The sequence below is a fragment of the Salvelinus fontinalis genome, chromosome 18, assembly GCF_029448725.1.
Source record: "Salvelinus fontinalis isolate EN_2023a chromosome 18, ASM2944872v1, whole genome shotgun sequence".
Classification (NCBI taxonomy): Eukaryota; Metazoa; Chordata; class Actinopteri; order Salmoniformes; family Salmonidae; genus Salvelinus; species Salvelinus fontinalis.
This window is the reverse complement of record NC_074682.1, coordinates 42,516,097-42,533,340: the sequence shown is the minus strand read 5'-3', so window position 1 is coordinate 42,533,340 and position 17,244 is coordinate 42,516,097. Positions and strand designations below refer to the sequence as shown.

General features: G+C 44.3%; 1 protein-coding gene across 2 annotated transcripts in view; it reads left to right on the top strand.

Annotated features, from left to right (window-relative positions):
* Positions 1 to 17,244, top strand: part of LOC129815584 (ephrin type-A receptor 8-like) — a 196,061-nt gene that overhangs the window by 126,879 nt on the left and 51,938 nt on the right. For both annotated transcript variants that reach the window (XM_055869530.1, XM_055869529.1), the window contains exon 5: positions 2 to 317. In XM_055869530.1, coding sequence (XP_055725505.1) covers positions 2 to 317 — 316 coding nt within the window. The remainder of the gene's footprint in view (position 1; positions 318 to 17,244) is intronic.

Below are 17,244 nucleotides of genomic sequence, written 5' to 3'. Positions count from 1 at the left end.
GGTGCGGGGTGTGGGCCCCCTCACTAGACGAGGCTTCTACCTGGCCTTCCAGGACATTGGGGCGTGCATCGCCCTGACCTCAGTCAGGGTGTACTACAAGCGCTGCTCAGGCGTGGGCCGCAACTTGGCCGTGTTCACTGACGTGGTGACAGGCGCTGACTCCTCCTCCCTGGTGGAGGTCAGGGGTCAGTGTGTGGACCACGCCGAAGAGAGAGACACGCCCAAGATGTACTGCAGCGCTGAGGGGGAGTGGCTGGTGCCCATCGGGAGGTGTATATGCAGTGCGGGGTTCGAGGAGCACAGGGAGTCCTGCATCGGTGAGTCACATTCTGAATTAGGGACGTATTTGGCTATCTTGTTTTACATTATGTTACTATCCAGCATTTTTTTTAAATCTTACTTTACCTGTGCCCAATCTGTGTGTTTATGGTCAATGTTCATCCTTGGACATTTTCTGTGTGGTTCAAGCTCTTTCAAACCTATAATACTAGTCCAGCTATGGCTATAGGTTGAATAGCTCATAGTCCTGAATAATTTTTCAATTTTTGAGATGATAAGCTGTGGTGAGTCATGAAAGATACCTCAAGTATTGTTTTCCATTCCTTGTCTTGCTTCAATTTTTGTTTTGTTTATTTTCTCTGATGGACTGACTTCATTTAGGGACCTGTGCATATTTTAGGTTGCCAGGGTTATGGCAATTAAAAACTATTAATCACAGCTGCTGGATAATTAAACGCTAAATGCGTTCCTTCGGCATAATGTGCCAAGCGAACGAGGCACAGAACACTGGTTCACCTGTCTTGTTTCTAACACTGACATCTCCACTCATCTGCGTACCTGTTTACAGTACCTGTTTACAGTACCTGTTTACTGCCTGTAGGAAACACACTCACCTGCGAACAAGGCATTGACGGCTCCTGGCAAACACACACACACAGAGAGTTTTGTTATGTTAGATGCTTATAACTTCTTATGGCTGCAATCCCGTTAACGGGATCGATATGACAACAGCCAGTGAAAGTGCAGGGCTCCAAATTCAAACAGAAATCTCATAATTAAAACTCAAACATACATTTATCTTATACCATTTTAAACTTTCTGAACCACCCATCCCGGATCCGGGATAATTGTCATCAGAAACGCTGACTAGCATAGCCTAGCCTAGCGCGAACGGTATATAATAAAATATAATTTCATGAAATCACAAGTGCAATATTGCAAAACACAGCTTAGCCTTTTGTTAATCCATCTGTCGTCTCAGATTTAGAAATTATGCTTTACAGAGCAAGCAATACTTGCATTTGGGTAAATGTATCGATCGCTCGACAAAACAATAAGAACACCTAGCGTCAGGTAACTTGGTCACGAAAATCAGAAAAGCAATCAAATTAATCATTTACCTTTGATCTTCGGATGGTTTCACCTACGAGACTCCCAGTTAGACAGCAAATGTTCCTTTTGTTCCAGAAAGATATTTTTTTATATCCAAATACCTCCGTTTGTTTGCTGCGTTATGCCCAGGAATCCACCGGAAAGAGCGTTCGCGACAACGCCGGAAAAAATTCCAAATTATATCCATAATGTCCACAGAAACATGTCAAACGTTGTTTATAATCCATCTTCAGGGTGTTTTTCAAATATCTATTCGATAATATATCAACCGGGACAGTTGGCTTTTCACTAGGACCTTGAGAAACCATGGCTGCCTTTCACTTTAGCGCAAAAATCACTCCGAGAGCCCCCACCTATCCACTTACGCAATGTGGTCGTTCACGCTCATCCTTCAAAATAAAAGCCTGAAACTATGTCTAAAGGCTGTTGACACCTTAGGGAAGACATATAAAGGGATATCAACCAGACTTCTTTTTCTATGGGCAATAGGGATGCATGGGAACAGAGGTCTCAAAAACAGGGCCACTTCCTGGTTGGATTTTCCTCAGGTTTTAGCCTGCAATATCAGTTCTGTTTAACTCACAGACAAAAATTTTACAGTTTTAGAAAACACTCTGAAGTATGCATCTGAATCTGACTATTATATGCATATTCTAGTTTCGGGGGCTGAGAAATAGGCAGTTTGAAATGGGTACGCCTTTTTAGCCAAAAGCGAAAACTGCGCCCCCTAGTCTTAATTAAAGGTAATCTTGTTGTTAATCCCACCAAAGTGTCCGATTTTCAAATAGGCTTTTCAGCGAAGCACCACAAACGATTATGTTAGGTCACCGCAAAATCACAGACAAACACAGTCCTTTTTCCAGCCAAAGACAGGAGTCACAAAAAGCAGAAATAGAGATAAAATTAATCACTAACCTTTGATCTTCATCAGATGACACTCATAGGACTTCATGTTACACAATACATATATGTTTTGTTCGATTAAGTTCATATTTATATCCAAAAACCTCAGTTTACATTGGCGCCATGTTTAGAAATGCCTCCAAAATATTCGGAGAAATTGCAGAGAGCCACGTCAAATAACATAAATACTCATCATAAACTTTGATGAAAGATACATGTTTTACATAGAATTAAAGATACACTTGTTCTAAATGCAATCGCTGTGGCAGATTTCAAAAAGCTTTACGGCAAAACACAATATTCAATCATCTGAAAATAGCGTTCAGCCACAAAAGCAAGCCATATAGTTACCCGCCAAATTGTGCAGTCAACAAAAATCATAAAATGCATTATAAATCTTCACTTAACTTTGCTGATCTTCATCGGAATGCACTCCCAGGACTCCCACTTCCACAAGAAATGTTTGTTTTGTTCGGTAATGTCCATCATTCATGTCCAAATAGCTATTTTTGTTAGCGTGTTTGGTAAACAAATCCAACGTCAGGAAGCGCGTTCACTAAAAGCTGACGAAATGTCCAAAAGTTCCATAACAGTCAGTACAAACGTGTCAAACGATGTATTGAATCAATCTTTAGCATGTTTTTAACATAAATCTTGAATAACGTTCCAACCGGAGAATTACATTGACTTCAGATGAGGGACGGAACAGAGCTCCCTCTCATGTGAACGCGCATTGTCAGGTCATGGCAGACTAATTCTCCTCTCATTCGGCCCCCCTTCACAGTAGAGGCATCATACAAGGCAGTAGAGGCATCATACAAGATTCTACAGAACCTGTTGACATCTAGTGGAAGCCGTAGGAAGTGCAAACTCATCCATATCTCGCTGTGAATTCAATGGGATCTTGGTTGAAAATCGACCAGCCTCAGAATTCCCACTTCCTGTTTGGATTTTTTCTCAGGTTTTTGCCTGCCATATGAGTTCTGGTATACTCACAGACATCATTCAAACCGTTTTAGAAACTTCAGAGTGTTTTCTATCCAATACGAGTAATAATATGCATATACTAGCAACTGGGACTGAGGAGCAGGCAGTTTACTATGGGCACCTCTGTGCACCTTTCATCCAAGCTACTCAATACTGCCCCTGCAGCCATAAGAAGTTAACTCATGAATCTCTCCATTTGTCTATAGTCAAGACATCATCCTAGTGCTTTGTAGTAGCACTAGTGGCTACTACAGCACTAGCTGTAGTAGAGAGCTGGCATGTGTGGAGGACTCGTCTCTCTGTGACCAAACTGGGTCACTGTGCTAATTCACCTCTCTCCAGTCACGCACATCCCAGGACATGACACGAGACGAGTTGTTGCCATGCAGACAACCCTGAGCACGATAGAGAGAGAGATGGGTTAAGTGGATAAGCAGTATGTATGCAAGAGAAAATGAGTGTGTGTGTGTGTGTGTGTGTGTGTTTAAGGGGTTCTTCCCTAACAAAGGCTCACTAGAGCCCCTGAGATTCACTGTAAGCATGAGATTATCTGAATGATTGCAGGATGTCACATTAAAGGTGTCACAGAAAGGAAAGAGTGGAAGTAGAAAAGAGTGAAGAGAAAGATAGTGGGAGGAGAATGGGAGAGGAGAGACAGATCCCTCTCTTTGATATAGGAGGCCGGTCGACAGCTCTCTTGTCCCAGTTAAAGTGACATTTGAAATAGAGCATGTCACTACTGTGTGTGTTTGTGTGTGTAAGCCCACACCATGAATTTTGACTGCCGGGGTAGAATGGAGTAAAATGGCCCATACAGAGAGATAGAGATACGGCGAGAGCGACCGAGGACACGCTGATATGGGCACACACTTAGCCTGATCACATTCACTCAAGTCAACCAGCCTATCTGACCTTGTTACATAGAAAGAGGTGGGGACATACACACACACACACACACACACGCACACACACACACAAACATAGACAAGCAGAGAGCGAGAGAGCGAGACAGAGAAAAAGCGAGAGAGACAGAGCGTAAGAGAAACGGCGAGAGAAACGGCGAGAGAAACGGCGAGAGAGACGGCGAGAGAGACGGCGAGAGAGACGGCGAGAGAGACGGCGAGAGAGACGGCGAGAGAGACGGCGAGAGAGACGGCGAGAGAGACGGCGAGAGAGACGGCGAGAGAGACGGCGAGAGAGACGGCGAGAGAGACGGCGAGATACAGAGAGACACAGCGATACAGAGAGACACAGCGATACAGAGAGAGCTAGGCAGCGACAGAGAGTAAGAAGAAAAAAAGAGACAGCGACAGCCAGAGAGACAGCGACAGCCAGAGAGACAGCGACAGCCAGAGCGACAGCCAGAGCGACAGCCAGAGACAGCCAGAGAGACAGCCAGAGAGACAGCGAGAGAGACAGCCAGAGCGACAGCGACAGCCAGAGCGACAGCCAAAGCGACAGCCAGAGCGACAGCCAGAGCGGCAGCCAGAGAGACAGCGAGCAACAGAGAGCGAGAGAGACAGCGACAGCCAGAGAGAGAGAGACAGCGAGCGACAGAGCGCGGGAGAGACAGTGACAGCGACAGCCAGAGAGACAGCCAGAGAGACGGCGAGAGCGAGCAAGACAGCAACAGAGAGACATCGAGAGACATCGAGACATCGAGAGACAGCTGGAGAGACAGAGACAGCTAGTGAGACAGCGAGAGAGACAGCTATACAGAGAGACAGCTATACAGAGAGACAGAGAGTAGGCGAAAAAGCGAGAGAGACAGCGAGATGGTGACAAAGAGACAGCGACAGAGCGAGAGAGACAGCGAGAGAGACAGCGAGAGAGACAGCGAGAGAGACAGCGAGAGAGACAGCGACAGCCAGAGACAGCGACAGAGCGAGAGAGACAGCGAGAGAGACAGCGAGAGAGACAGCGAGAGAGACAGCGACAGCCAGAGACAGCGACAGCAAGAGAGACAGCCAGAGAGAGAGAGACAGCAAGCGACAGAGCGCGAGAGAGACAGTGACAGCGACAGCCAGAGAGACAGCCAGAGAGACAGCCAGAGCGAGCGAGACAGCAACAGAGAGACATCGAGAGACAGAGAGACATCGAGAGACAGAGAGACATCGAGAGACAGAGAGAGAGAGAGACAGAGAGAGCGACAGCGACAGAGAGAGAGACAGCGACAGCCAGAGAGACAGCAACAGAGAGACAGCAACAGAGAGACATCGAGAGACCGAGAGAAACAGCGAGAGAGACAGAGACAGCGAGAGAGACAGCTATACAGAGAGACAGCTATACAGAGAGACAGCTATACAGAGAGACAGAGAGTAGGTGAAAAAGCGAGAGAGACAGCAAGACAGCGACAGGGCGACAAAGAGACAGCGAGAGGGTCAGAGATACATCGAGAGAGACAGACAGAGAGACAGACAGAGATACATCGAGAGAGACAGACAGAGAGACAGACAGAGAGACAGCGAGACAGCCAGCGAGACAGACAGAGACAGCAAGAGAGACAGAGACAGCAAGAGACAGCGACAGAGACAGCGACGGAGAGACGGAGAGAAAGCAAGACAGCGATGGAGAAACAACGACGGAGAGACAGCGACAGAGAGACAGAGACAAAGAGAGACAGCAACGGAGCGACAGCGAGACACAGAGAGAGACAGACAGAGAGACAGACAGAGAGACCGACAGAGAGACCGACAGAGAGACCGACAGAGAGACCGATAGAGAGACCGACAGAGAGACCGAGAGAGAGACAGAAACAGAGAAAGCGACAGAGAGAGAGACACAGAGAGAGACACAGAGAGAGACACACAGCGGGACCGAGAGACAGCGGGACCGAGAGACAGTGAGAAAGACGGCGAGAACGCGACAGAGACAGAGAGAGAGAGAGAGAGAGAGAGAGAGGCAGCGAGAGAGAGAGAGAGAGGCAGCGCGAGAGAGAGGCAGCGAGAGATGGTGAGAGCGACAGAGACAGTGAGAGCGACAGAGACAGAGAGAGCGATAGGCGTAAAACAAAATCTCAAACAACTTTCTATCCAGAGGTAGATGCTTATGCCCATCTACTATCCTGTCCAAAACGTTCTCGCAAAACCCAAACCTACTTGGGGGTAACAGCGCGCACTGTTGACCCTAGGGGCCGGTTTCCACCTGATCTCCCGACATCCTCAGACATGGATGCACGTCTAATACTGACATATCACAGGTGACCTGGCTGCAGAAAACAGAGTGAAAAATGTGATTATGTCTGCAACAATGTTATGATAATTTCAAAGACAAACAAACATATTTTCAAATATTTTAAGTGAGTATAATTGGTGAGGTCTTTTATTTTTTTTAAATACAGATTCCTCTTTAAATGACGTTCAGCTTATAAAGGCTTTGTAAAGCCCTTCATTATGCCTTCATAAGCACTACGTGAATGTTTTACAAAGCATCTATAACAGTATGTCATGCTTTATAAAGGGTTCATACATTTGGAATAACTGTGTGACACAATTACAAACGTCAAATGTGACATAACCCACTATGTTGAATATGATATAAACATGTGCTTTATGATGACATGTTGTGCTGAAGGACGGCTTACGCTCTTATTAAGTGATGTCATGTTGGTCACATTACACCTAATCTCAGACACTTCCGCCCAAGTACGCGGAATGTCTGGTGGACCAATGCATCAAACTTGAACTTCGTTATTTAGGGTTAGGTTTAAAATGACACTTTAAGAAGATAAATGATGGAAATGGTCAGGGTTAAGCAATAAGTATGACTTTTTGACTGTGTTAAACCTCTCTTGTGTATGTGAGACGTTAGCGTCCCACCTCTTCAACAGCCAGTGAAACTGCTGGGCGCCAAATTCAAATACAGAAATACTCATTATAAAAATTCAGAAAACAAAACATATTTTACATAGGTTTAAAGATTAACTTCTTGTGAATCCAACCATGGTGTCAGATTTTAAAAAATGCTTTACGGCGAAAGCATACCTTACGATTATTTGAGAACATAGCCCACTAGACAAATCGTTACAAACAGTAACCAGCCAAGTAGAACAGTTACACAAGTCAGAAATAGAGATAAAATTAATCCCTTACCTTTGATGATCTTCATATGGTTGCACTCAGCAGACATTCATTTACTCAATAAATGTTCCTTTTGTTCGATTTTTATTTTTTTATTTTATTTATTCCACCTTTATTTAACCAGGTAGGCTAGTTGAGAACAAGTTCTCATTTGCAACTGCGACCTGGCCAAGATAAAGCATAGCAGTGTGAACAGACAACAACACAACACATAAAGTGATTTACACATGGAGTAAACAATAAACAAGTCATTAACATGGTAGAAAAAAGAGAATCTATATACAATGTGTGCAAAAGGCATGAGGTAGGCAATAAATCAAATAATTACAATTTAGCAGATTAACACTGGAGTGATAAATCATCAGATGATCATGTGCAAGAAGAGATACTAGTGTGCAAAAGAGCAGAAAAGTAAATAAATAAAAGCAGTATGGGGGTGAGGTAGGTAAATTGGGTGGGTAGTTTACAGATGGACTATGTACAGCTGCAGCGATCGGTTAGCTGTTCAGATAGCAGATTTTTAAAGTTGTTGAGGGAGATAAAAGTCTCCAACTTCAGAGATTTTTGCAATTCGTTCCAGTCGCAGGCAGCAGAGAACTGGAAGGAAAGGCGTCCAAATGAGGTTTTGGCTTTAGGGATGATCAGTGAGATACACCTGCTGGAGCGCGTGCTACGGGTGGGTGTAGCTATCGTGACCAGTGAACTGAGATAAGGCGGCACTTTACCTAGCATAGCCTTGTAGATGACCTGGAGCCAGTGGGTCTGACGACGAGCATGTAGCGAGGGCCAGCCGACTAGGGCATACAGGTCGCAGTGGTGGGTCGTATAAGGTGCTTTAGTAACAAAACGGATGGCACTGTGATAAACTGCATCCAGTTTGCTGAGTAGAGTATTGGAAGCTATTTTGTAGATGACATCGCCGAAGTCGAGGATCGGTAGGATAGTCAGTTTTACTAGGGTAAGTTTGGCGGCGTGAGTGAAGGAGGCTTTGTTGCGGAATAGAAAGCCGACTCTAGATTTGATTTTGGATTGGAGATGTTTGATATGAGTCTGGAAGGAGAGTTTGCAGTCTAGACAGACACCTAGGTACTTATAGATGTCCACATATTCTAGGTCGGAACCGTCCAGGGTGGTGATGCTAGTCGGGCGTGCGGGTGCAGGCAGCGAACGGTTGAAAAGCATGCATTTGGTTTTACTAGCGTTTAAGAGCAGTTGGAGGCCACGGAAGGAGTGTTGTATGGCATTGAAGCTCGTTTGGAGGTTAGATAGCACAGTGTCCAGGGAAGGGCCGGAAGTATACAGAATGGTGTCGTCTGCGTAGAGGTGGATCAGGGAATCGCCCGCAGCAAGAGCAACATCATTGATGTATACAGAGAAAAGAGTCGGCCCGAGAATTGAACCCTGTGGTACCCCCATAGAGACTGCCAGAGGACCGGACAACATGCCCTCCGATTTGACACACTGAACTCTGTCTGCAAAGTAGTTGGTGAACCAGGCAAGGCAGTCATTAGAAAAACCGAGGCTATTGAGTCTGCCGATAAGAATATGGTGATTGACAGAGTCGAAAGCCTTGGCCAGGTCGATGAAGACGGCTGCACAGTAATGTCTTTTATCGATGGCGGTTATGATATCGTTTAGTACCTTGAGCGTGGCTGAGGTGCACCCGTGACCGGCTCGGAAACCGGATTGCACAGCGGAGAAGGTACGGTGGGATTCGAGATGGTCAGTGATCTGTTTGTTGACTTGGCTTTCGAAGACCTTAGCTAGGCAGGGCAGGATGGATATAGGTCTGTAACAGTTTGGGTCCAGGGTGTCTCCCCCTTTGAAGAGGGGGATGACCGCGGCAGCTTTCCAATCCTTGGGGATCTCAGATGATACGAAGGAGAGGTTGAACAGGCTGGTAATAGGGGGTGCGACAATGGCGGCGGACAGTTTCAGAAATAGGGGGTCCAGATTGTCAAGCCCAGCTGATTTGTATGGGTCCAGGTTTTCCAGCTCTTTCAGAACATCTGCTATCTGGATATGGGTAAAGGAGAAGCTGGGAGGCTTGGGCGAGTAGCAGCGGGGGGGGCGGGGCTGTTGGCCAAGGTTGGAGTCGCCAGGAGGAAGGCATGGCCAGCCATTGAGAAATGTTTGTTGAAGTTTTCGATTATCACGGACTTATCAGTGGTGACCGTGTTACCTAGCCTCAGTGCAGTGGGCAGCTGGGAGGAGGTGCTCTTGTTTTCCATGGACTTTACAGTATCCCAGAACTTTTTGGAGTTAGAGCTACAGGATGCAAATTTCTGCTTGAAAAAGCTGGCCTTTGCTTTCCTGACTGACTGCGTGTATTGGTTCCTGACTTCCCTGAACAGTTGCATATCGCGGGGGCTCTTCGATGCTATTGCAGTTCGCCACAGGATGTTTTTGTGCTGGTCGAGGGCAGTCAGGTCTGGAGTGAACCAAGGGCTATATCTGTTCTTGGTTCTGCATTTTTTGAACGGAGCATGCTTGTCTAATATGGTGAGGAAGTAACTTTTAAAGAATGACCAGGCATCCTCAACTGACGGGATGAGGTCAATATCCTTCCAGGGTACCCGGGCCAGGTCGATTAGAAAGGCCTGCTCGCAGAAGTGTTTTAGGGAGCGTTTGACAGTGATGAGGGGTGGTCGTTTGACCGCGGACCCGTGGCGGATACAGGCAATGAGGCAGTGATCGCTGAGATCTTGATTGAAGACAGCAGAGGTGTATTTGGAGGGCAAGTTGGTCAGGATAATGTCTATTAGGGTGCCCATGTTTACGGATTTAGGGTTGTACCTGGTGGGTTCCTTGATGATTTGTGTGAGATTGAGGGCATCAAGCTTAGATTGTAGGACTGCCGGGGTGTTAAGCATATCCCAGTTTAGGTCACCTAACAGGACAAACTCTGAAGCTAGATGGGGAGCGATCAATTCACAGATGGTGTCCAGGGCACAGCTGGGAGCTGAGGGGGGTCGGTAGAAGGCGGCAACAGTGAGAGACTTATTTCTGGAGAGATTAATTTTTTAAATTAGAAGTTCGAACTGTTTGGGCATAGACCTGGAAAGTATGACAGAACTTTGCAGGCTATCTCTGCAGTAGATTGCAACTCCTCCCCCTTTGGCAGTTCTATCTTGACGGAAAGTGTTATAGTTGGGTATGGAAATCTCAGAGTTTTTGGTGGCCTTCCTAAGCCAGGATTCGGACACGGCAAGGACATCAGGGTTGGCAGAGTGTGCTAAAGCGGTGAGTAAGGCAAACTTAGGGAGGAGGCTTCTGATGTTGACATGCATGAGGCCAAGGCTTTTTCGATCACAGAAGTCAACAAATGAGGGTGACTGGGGACATGCAGGGCCTGGGTTTACCTCCACATCACCCGAGGAACAGAAGAGTAGTAGGATGAGGGTGCGGCAAAAGGCTATCAAAACTGGTCGCCTAGAGCGTTGGGGACAAGGAATAAAAGGAGCAGATTTATGGGCGTGGTAGAATAGATTCTGGGCATAATGTGCAGACCAGGGTATGGTGGGGCACGGGTACAGCGGAGGCAAGCCCAGGCACTGGGTGATGATAAGAGAGGTTGTATCTCTGGACATGCTGGTCTCAATGGGTGAGGTCACCGCATGTGTGGGGGGTGGGACAAAGGAGGAATCAGAGGTACGGAGAGTGGAACTACGGGGTCCATTGCAAACCAAAACAATGATAACTAGCCTGAACAACAGTATGCAAGGCATATTGATATTTGAGAGAGACATACAATAAGGCAGAAAGTGATTGCAGGTCTTGATTGGGAGAGCTAGCTAAAACAACAGGTGAGATAACAGCAGCTAGACAGCTAACACAGCAACAGAAGGTAAAAATGGCGACGACTAGGCAGAGAGGGTCGGATTAACTACACACAGATCCTGAGTTAACCTCTACCGAGCACCTACCCCGGGTCCGAGAGCACCCCCCACCCCCCCCACACTGATTAGCATCGCTAGCATAGCGTCACAATTAAATAGTAGCATCTAAATATCATTCAATCACAAGTCCAAGACACCTAATGAAAGATACAGATCCTGTGAATAAAGCCACCATTTTAAGATTTTTATAATGTTTTACAGGGAAGACACAATATGTAAATCTATTAGCTAAACACGTTAGCAAAAGACACAATTTTTTTACTCCAACAGTTTTTTCCTGCGTCAGTAGCTATCACTAATTCGACAAAAAAATATATATATAGCCACTAACCAAGAAACAACTTCATAAGATGACAGTCTGATAACATATTTATGGTATAGCATAGTTTTTTTTTGAAAAATGTGCATTTTTCAGATATAAATCACAGTTCTACATTGCAGCTGCAATCTAAAATAGTGCCGACGCAGCCAGAACAATTACAGAGACCAACGTCATATAACTAATTACTTATCTTAAAACATTTCAGAAAAAATACACAGCGTACAGATATTGAAAGCCCAACATCTGGTGAATCCAAACAATATTTCAGATTTATTAAATGTTTTATAGCGAAAACAAAATGTAGCGCTAAATTAGCATAGCCACGCCAGCCAGAACCAGCTGGGCGCCCACGACCAGTTCACATGCACGACAGATATATGAAATAACATCGTAAATTGGGTCTTACTATTGCTGATCTTTCATCAGAATGTTGATCAAGGTGTCCTTAGTCCTGATGAGTCGTTCAATCCATTCATAATGGCAACTTTCCCTCTTCATTTAGCATATGTACTGGTCGACTGGCCAAAGTAAAAAAAGTCACAGAACGGAACACGGCAAAACTCCCGAAAAAATTCAAATAATCTGATTAAACTATATTGAAAAAACATACATTAGGATGATTTGGTCACATGTATCAAACAAACTTCGAGACGGAGATAGTTTTCATCCGTAACGGCAGCAAAACAGTAGACAATCGCACCTCCAAATCGCGCGATTCAGAGAACCGGAAGTTGTCGGTCACGCCAAAGAAATAGGTCTTATTTCACGTCAGTACAAGATAAACAAAAAATTTCTCCTCTGACGTCCTCTTGACACCCAGAGGAAGACGAATGAAGTGTGTTTCGGGTCATAGGTGGCGTGACCATATATAGGCAGAGCGTTGAAGCGAACATACACATCTTGCATTCTTCTTCTTGGTCAGGGAAAGTGCTGTCAAATGACTTCTGTTTCACTCAGAGACAAAATTGAAACGGTTTTAGAAACTATAGTTTTTTTTATTGTTTTCTATCCAATGGTATTAATTATATGCATATAGTAAGAGCAATAATTGAATAAGAGGCAGTTTAATCTGTAGAGGAAATTATGCTAATGCGAAAACAGCACCCCCTGTATTCTCAAGAAGTTAAAGCACAGAGCCGACAGATAAAACACAAATAAACAGAATGGAGTACCGTGAATTAATGGACAGTCAAGCAGGCATCAGCTATGTAGCCAAGTGATCATAGTGTCCAGGGGGCAGCCGTAGATGGAGCAGTGAGGCCTCCACTAAGCTAGCACGCGTTTAAAGTTAGTAGCCCGGGGGGTGGTCTGCTCAGACGGAGGGGGTCTGCTCAGACGGAGGCCGGTTGAGGGCACAGCGGATGGGGTATTCGTCTGCAGACCAGATGTGGTCGTGTCGACAGAGAATCCAAGCCGGATGGCGATGGCGAAAGAGAGGTTGTGAATTGTAGAATTGTGTTTGCTAACTGGTGCTAGCTTCCTGGCTGCGCTAGCTGCAAGATAAGCTAGCAGTTAGCAGACCGGGGCAGGCAGGTAGGTAGGTTAGTAGGTTAGCAGAATGGGCCTTCAGCGGGCGTCACGCCTGAGGGGCCTGTTGGAGTCCTCGGGCAGATTATGTCGGTATTCCAGTCGTAGAGGATCGGCGGGGTTCCGTGCTCCGTACCGGCAGTAAAGGGGTCCGGATATTGTAGCCCAGGAGTGGGCTTCAGTGGTAGCACAGGAGCCCTAGCCGGGCTAGCTTCAGGCTAATTGGTGCTTGCTCCGGGATGGAAACGCTAGCCAGGAGTGGTCACCCGGGATTGTGGTTAGCTAGTTGCGAAGATCCAGATGAAAATGTTCAGAGTTTGCGGTAAGAATCCGGGGATATGGAGAGAAATAGTTCCGTTATGCTCTGGTTTTAGTCACGTTGTTCGAACTAGCGAGAGCTTTCCGAGCTAAAGGTTAGCTGATGACCGCTAGCAATGGTTTGCTAACTGATAGCTGGTAGGTGGTTAGCTGGCTATCTTCAGTTGATGGATTCCAGATCAGAAGTAAATAGAAATACTTTAGAAAAAAGCAGATCCACGCCACATTGGGTGAGGCGGGTTGCAGGAGAGTAGAAGTTGAGGTTTAAGAAAATATTTTTAAAAAGATATGCGAAGAAAAAGATGTAAAAAGATATATACAAGGGACACAGGACACGACAGGACAAAGACGTCTACACTGCTACGCCATCATAAAGTCTCTTTCTATCCAAAAACCTCAGTTTTGTTCGCATTTTCTTCAGTAATTCACAGGCTCAAATGCAGTCAAAACAGGAAGACAAAAAAATTGAAATTGTATCCGTAAAGTTCATAGAAACATGTCAAACGATGGTTATATCCAATCTTCAGGTTGTTTTTAGCCTAAATAATCTATAATATTTCAACCGGACAATAACGTTGTCAATTTAAAAGGTAACCAAGAAAGGCACTCTCTCGGTCGCGCGCATGAAAAAGCTCTGTGACACTTTAGGGTCCACTCATTCAGACTGCCCTTACTTCCTCATTTTTCAGGATACAAGCCTGAAACAATTTCTAAAGACTGTTGACATCTAGTGGAAGGCATAGAAACTGCAATTTGAGTCCTAAGTCAATGGATACTGTAATGGCATTGAATAGAAAACTACAAAACCAAAAAAGAAATTACTTCCTGAATGGAATTCTCAGGTTTTCGCCTGCCAAATCAGTTCTGTTATACTCACAGACACTATTTTAACAGTTTTGGAAACTTTAGAGTGTTTTCTATCCATATCTATCAGTTATATGCATATCATATCTTCTGGGCCCGAGAAGCAGGCAGTTTAATTTGGGCATGCATTTCATCCAAAATTCCGAATGCTGCCCCGTACCCTAGAGAAGTTTTAAGTAGTGACGATGAGAAATACTTTACTCAGTAAGGTCACTCCTATAGAATTCTATGGTCACTCCCACTAAGGCCAACTTCGAATGGTTGATATCCCAGGCTTATATGTGCTGTGTGTGCAATAGCCTGGGGACATTGTTACAACAAAAAACACTTACCTTAAAACGTCTTATGGCTGCAGCCCGACGCCGGTACACTTATGACAACAGCCAGCTCAAGTGGAGGGCGCGAAATTCAAAATAAATATTTTTTAAATATTTAACTTTCACACATTAACAAGTCCAATACAGCATATGAAAGGTACACATCTTGTGAATCCAGCCAACATGTCCGATTTTTAAAATGTTTTACAGCGAAAACACCACGTATATTTATGTTAGCTCACCACCAAATACAAAAGAGGACAGACATTTTTCACAGCACAGGTAGCATGCACAAAGCCAATCTAACTAACCAAGAACCAACCAAACTAACCAACAAACAATTTCATCAGATGACAGTCTTATAACATGTTATTCAATAAATCTATGTTTTGTTCGAAAAATGTGCATATTTTAGGTATAAATCATAGTTTACATTGCAGCTACAATCAGAAGTTGCACCGAAAGCAGCCAGAATAATTACAGACACCAACGTCAAATACCTAATTACTCATCATAAAACATTTCTGAAAAATACATAGTGTACAGCAATTGAAAGACAGGCATCTTGTGTTTCCAGACAATATTTCCGATTTATCAAGTGTTTTACAGCGAAAACACAAAATAGCGTTATATTAGCTCACCACAATAGCCAAAAACACAAGCAATTTCCCAGTAGCAAAAGTAAGCGATCGTAACAAATAAGCAAAAGATATATAATTTTTGACTAACCTTGATTTTCTTCCTCAGATGACAGTCCTATAACATCAGGTTATACATACACTTATGTTTTGTTCGAAAATGTGCATATTTAGAGCAGAAATCAATGGTTACACCGTGTGCTAACTTAGCTACTTTTCCCCACTACGTCCGGATTTTTCCTGACACTTTTTCTGACACATATTCTGACCAAATAGCTATTCATAAACATAACTAAAAAATACATGTTGTATAGGAAATGACAGATCCATTAGTTCTTAATGAAATCGCAGTGTTAGAATTCTAAAAAATAACTTCATTATGATATGCAGCTTCGGGTAGCTAGAGTACCCAAACGTTGGCCGCCCACGACTAGTTCACATGCACGACAGATATATGAAATAGCATCATAAAATGTTTCTTACTTTCGCTGATCTTTCATCAGAATGTTGGACAAGGTGTCCTTTGTCCAGAACAGTCGTTGTTTGGAATTAGAATGGACACTTTCCCTCTTCATTTAGCACGCGTGCTAGCCGGGTTGCACGAATCGCTCCATCGTCAACAAAGTCAGAGAACGGAAAACGGCAAAACTACCGAAAAAATTTCAATAATCTGATTAAACTATATTGAAAAAACATACTTTACGATGATATGGTCACATGTATCAAATAAAATCAAAGCCGGAGATATTGGTCGTCCATAACGGCAGCTAAACAGAAGGCAATCCCAATCCCTCCTCAGAGTACCGGAAATGAGGGACACGTCATACAAAGAGCCTGTATTCAACGTCAGACCAAGATAAACACGACATTTCTTCTCTCACAGCCTCTTGACACCCAGGGGAAGGTCTATGAAGTGCACGTAGACTCTTACGTTTCATGCCCATGTATAGGCAGGAAGAAAAGCAGAGCCTCGATTTCAGACTTTTCACTTCCTGGTCAGGAAGTTTGTGCCAAATGAGTTCTGTTTGACTCACAGATATAATTCAAACGGTTTTAGAAACTAGAGAGTGTTTTTTATATCCAATAGTAATAATAATATACATATTGTATGAGCAAGAATTGAGTACGAGGCCGTTTGAAATGGGCACATTTTATCTGGCTACTCAATACTGCCCCTGCAGCCCAAACAGGTTAATGAAAGCCCCCAACCTAAAGTAATTGAAAGTGTCTTTCATCTGGAACCAAGTTAGATGTTCCTCAGTACACAAACATGCACACAACAAAAGCGAGCCATATCGTGCGGTGTTGGTCCCAGTCAGGTCTTTGGCACATTCACCCACTCCTCCACTGAAAGATCAGCCACAAAATGTTGGCACCATTGTAACAGGTTGTAATCAAGCCCTGGTCTCCAGCATGTGAAAAGAAGAGGAATACCTGGTGTGGTAGTATCAGGTTGGACTTCTCCAAATCATCTTGGTTCTGACACACACACAAACGCAAGCTTTGCAGGTCCATCGAGCCATTTAAATATCTCTCACACCCTACATTAACCTGTGGATCATGAGAGAACCTTCATAAGACAGGAGAGCGTTAATAACTTATTTGAGACACCTTCGGTCATTCATACCAGGTATATTTTCTGGGTGATTAAATATTGACTGGCTTTCATCAAGCTGCTCATTCAAGAAAAAGCTTCAAACTGCAACATGGTTCAGGTTATCAGTCAACCTAACAGGGTAGTTACAAACAGCACAGGAATTAAATCATCAACATCTATTGATCATATCTTTACTAATGCTGCAGATATTTGCTTGAAGGCAGTATTCAGATCCATCGGATGTAGTGATCACAATATAGTACCGATATCTAGGAAAACCAACATTTCAAAAGCTGGGCCTAATATAGTGTATACGAGGTCATACAATAAGTTTCGTAGTGATTCCTATGTTGTAGATGTAAAGAATATTTATTGGTCTGTGGTGTGTAATAAGGAGCAAC